General features: G+C 45.4%; 1 protein-coding gene across 1 annotated transcript; it reads left to right on the top strand.

The window, feature by feature from the left end:
- The first annotated feature begins 1,700 nt into the window (after nucleotides 1–1,700).
- Nucleotides 1,701–2,517, top strand: LOC123133701 (uncharacterized). Its single transcript, XM_044553126.1, has one exon. It carries the CDS (start codon nucleotides 1,735–1,737, stop codon nucleotides 2,392–2,394), a length of 660 nt encoding a protein of 219 aa, XP_044409061.1. The 5' UTR covers nucleotides 1,701–1,734; the 3' UTR covers nucleotides 2,395–2,517.
- The last annotated feature ends 1,870 nt before the right edge of the window (nucleotides 2,518–4,387 follow it).

Below are 4,387 nucleotides of genomic sequence, written 5' to 3'. Positions count from 1 at the left end.
GGAATAGGTATGTGGTACGGTAAGTAAACCGACTCCAAAACAATTCTAATGGCAATTTTTCTCCATTTTGGAATATTTAAAAATTTAGGGAAGCAATAAGTAATTCGGGAAGGACACGATGCCTCCACGAGGGTGGAGGGCGCGCCCTCCCTTACTGGGCGTGCCCCCTGCCTCGTGGGCACCTCATGTGCCTCCCGGACTCCGTTTTCTTGCACGTTACTTGTTTTGGTCGGTAAAAGTTCATTATATAATCTCTCGAAGGTTTTGACCACCGTATCACGCAAAAATCTTTTGTCTTTGTCTCGAGCTGTTTCTGTCACAGATTCGAGCAACATGTCATCCCAGGATTCTAAGGGAGAAAGCTATGTGGCTGATTACCTTGCAGACCCTAAAGTCTACGTGGACTTGGATCATTATGGCTGGACCACTGAGGAAGAAGAAGACTATGAGCCTAAGGGAAAGGAGGAGACGAAGACAAAGTCCCGTTACCTCAACCTCGGGATATGCACGTGGAGTTTAAAAAGTCAAGCCTCCTGGATAGGGCAAAGAGGCCCAAGATCGAGTTTATCCCTTTTCGTCTTTTGCAAGAAAACAAACAGGAACTATGCAAAAGAATATTTAGCCTTGAGCGAGAGATCGATTACCTGAGGGAGCGGAATTTCATTCTCAAGGGCAAGTTGAGAAGGAAGCCTACATCATCAACAACTCCTTCTTGACCACCTACAAGGACATAATCACATGGGTATGGGCACTCCCCTTGGCAACTGCCAAGCTTGGGGGAGGTGCCCCAGTATCGTATCACCATCACACTCCTATCTTTACCGTTTTACTTAGTTCGACCGTTTTGGTAATATTTAGATTAGTAGAATAAAGTCTTGGTATGAATTAGTTTCGAGTTTTGCTTTGTGATCCATCTATGTAATCGAGTCCGTGAGTTATATATAATAAAGATTAGTGTTGAGTCAAGGGATTTGCTATCTTGCCATGATCTTAAGAAAATAAAAAGAATAAAAGAGTTCATATTGATCTTATGGATAGTAATGACTTCACCCATAGAAAGTATGAGGCTTAAAAGTTGTTGAGAGTTGACACACATGGTTTTGGTCATCGTCGCAATTAATAGGAAGTAATAAAGAAAGAGAGGTTTTCACATATAAATATATTATCTTGGACATATTTTATGATTGTGAGAACTCATTAAAGTATGACATGCTAAAGAGTTGATGTTGGACAAGAAAGACAACGTAACACTACAGGAATAAGTTAATTTGCCGTCTGTGATGCTCTTTGCTGTCAGTTTTTCATTGGCACTGACGACAAAGAAATAATTTGCCATCTGCAAAAATATACAGATGGCAAAGACATACTTTACCGTCTGCCAAAAAAATACAGACAGCAAATCCATACTTTGCCGTCTGCAAATAAAATACAGACGGCAAATATATTCTTTGCCGTCTACAAAAAAAATACAGACGGCAAATACATTCTTTACCGTCTACAGAAAAAATACAGACGGCAAACTTAGTACTTTGCCGTGTGTGAAAAAAATACAGACAGTGAATATATTCTTTGCCGTCTATATTTTTTTCCACAGACGGCAAAGAGAAAACACACCACGCGGATTGATCACGCGGATCACTGACGTGGCATCATCTGAACCCACTCCCTCCAGATCTTCCACCACTCACCACGCACACCACACAATCCCATGACCCCACGTCCTCCACAACCCGCATGTGCTATCACACCACACACCCCACGCCCCCTCGCCCAAACGCATCTCGCACGCCACACGGGGCTGGAGCACCAGCAGCTCGCCGGAGCGGAGCACCAGCAGCCGCCCGCTGCCGGCCTCTGCCCGGCTCTGCCCGTCTCCACGCGCCGCCGGCCTCCGCCAGCATCCGGCCCTGCCCATCTACACGCGCCGCCGCCTACGCCCGCACACGTCCACTGCCCGTCTCCGCGCGCCGTCAGCCTCCGCCCGCATCTGGCCTCGCCCGTCTCCGCGCGACACTGGCCTCCGCGCGCCGCCGGGGTCCGCCTCCGCTGCTCTCCTCTTCCTCCCTCTCTCCCTTCTCTCGATTCGCGGGCCTCTGCCTCCGCTGCTCCCCTCTGCCGGCGGTGGGGCTTGGCGCTGACGGAGTTGATGGGGTCCAATGGATCCGGGGATTCGCGACCCGATCCAGCGCCCGGAGGAGGGTGGCGAGCTCTGCCTTGGCGGCGGACGACTTGAGCTCCTCGCGGACGTCCATGGTGGTGTTGGTGTGCTCCTGTCCATGGAGAAAGGAAGGAGAAGGGGTGTGGCTGCTGGTTGCTGCTGCTCCGGTGAGCACAGGCACACGGTATGGTTGCACGGAGGCGCGGCGTCCAGATCGAACTCATGTACTGTACTGAAGTGTAATCCGTTTGGCTTGTGAAATATAGTTTTGTTTTGGATCTGTTGGTGTATACTGTGTAAATATAGTAGTTTGTGTTGTAAAATCCAATCATTCTTGGAACAGTAAATGTTTATACTGTGGTGTTCGTTCCCCATCGACTCTGCACTTGGACAATTTGTTCATTTTGTTTAAAACAAAAAAGATTGTTTGCCGTATGTGATGTTTGATGCTGATGGCAAAGATGAAGTTTGACTGACGGCAAATACCATATTCTTTGCCGTCTGTGGCAGCCTCTGAATGCCGGCAAAGAAGTGATTGGCAGACGCCAAAGACTTTGCTGTCAGCTGACGGCAAAGCTGCCTTTGCCGGCATCCTCTTTGCCGTCTATGTTTGCCTATATTTTGCTCTTTGCCGTCTGTACTCGCCAGACGGCAAACTATCTGATTCCTGTAGTGTAATGGTTTATGTTTCCTCACATCTTAGTTAAAGTATATTGTCATGGATCGTCTAACATGTTGAGCTTGCCTTTCCCCCTCATGCTAGCCAAATTCCTTGCATCATGTAGAGATACTACTTGTGCTTCCAAATTTCCATGAACCCAGTTTTGCCATGAGAGTCCACCATATCTACCTATGGATTGAGTAAGATCCTTAAAGTAAGTTGTCCTCGGTGCACGCAATAAAAATTGCTCGCTAAATATGCATGACTTATTAGTGCGGAGAAAATAAGCTTTATACGATCTTGTTATGGAAGCAATAAAAGCGACGGACTGCATAATAAAGGTCCATATACAAGTGGCAATATAAAGTGACGTTCTTTCGCATTAAGATTTTTTGTATCCAACCCTAAAAGCACATTACAACCTCTGCTTCCCTCTGCGAAGGGCCTATCTTTTACTTTATGTCTTTTACCTTATGCAAGAGTCAAGGTGATCTCCACACCTTTCCCTTTTTCATTTTATCCTTTGGCAAGCACCTCGTGTTGGAAAGATCCTGATACATATATCCAATTGGATGTTCATTAGCATAAACTATTATTGTGGACATTACCCTCGATGTAAAATATAAGGAGGCAACACTATAAGCCCCTATCTTTCTCAGTGTCCGATTAAAACTCCATAACCATAAATATTGCGTGAGTGTTAACAATTGAGAAGACTATATGATAGTTGAGTATGTGGACTTGCTGAAAAGCTCTATTCTTGACTCTTTCTGATGTTATGATAAATTGCAATTGCTTCAATGACTGAGATTATTGTTTGTAGTTTTCAATGAAGTTTCTAAACCATACTTGACTTTGTGAATAGATTGTTACTTGAGAATAAGAAATCATATGAAAAAATCAATATATGTTGCTGTTATAAGAATGATCATGATGCCCTCATGTCCGTATTTTATTTTTATCGACACCACTATCTCTAAACATGTGGACATATTTCTCGATATTGGCTTCTGCTTGAGGAAAAGCGAGGTCTAAGCTTGGGGGAGTTGATACGTCCATTTTGCATCATGCTTTATATCAATATTTATTGCATTAAGGGCTGTTATTACACGTTATCTCACAATACTTATGGATATTCTCTCTTATTTTACAAGGTTTATCATGAAGAGGGAGAATGTCGGCAGTTGGGATTCTGGCTGGAAAGGATCAAATATTGGAAACCTATTCTGCACAGCTCCAAAAGACCTGCAACTCCACGAAAGTCATGTTTGGATTTAATAAGAATTATTGAGCAAAGAAAGTAACAGAGGGGGCCCACACCCTTGCCACGAGGGTGGGGGCGCGCCCCCTGTCTCGTGGGCCCCTGGTGGCCCTCCGATGCCCATCTTCTGCTATATGAGGTTTTTTACCGTGGAAAAAATCATAAGCAAGCTTACGAGATGAAACTCCGCTGCCACGAGGCCGAACCTTGGTGGAACCAATCTAGGGCTCCGGCGGAGCTGTTCTGCTGGGGAAACTTCCCTCCGGGAGGGGTAAATCATCACCATCGCCATCCCCAATGATCCTCT

The sequence above is a fragment of the Triticum aestivum genome, chromosome 6B (genome assembly GCF_018294505.1).
Source record: "Triticum aestivum cultivar Chinese Spring chromosome 6B, IWGSC CS RefSeq v2.1, whole genome shotgun sequence".
Taxonomy (NCBI): Eukaryota; Viridiplantae; Streptophyta; class Magnoliopsida; order Poales; family Poaceae; genus Triticum; species Triticum aestivum.
This window is presented reverse-complemented; position numbering and strand designations above follow the sequence as displayed.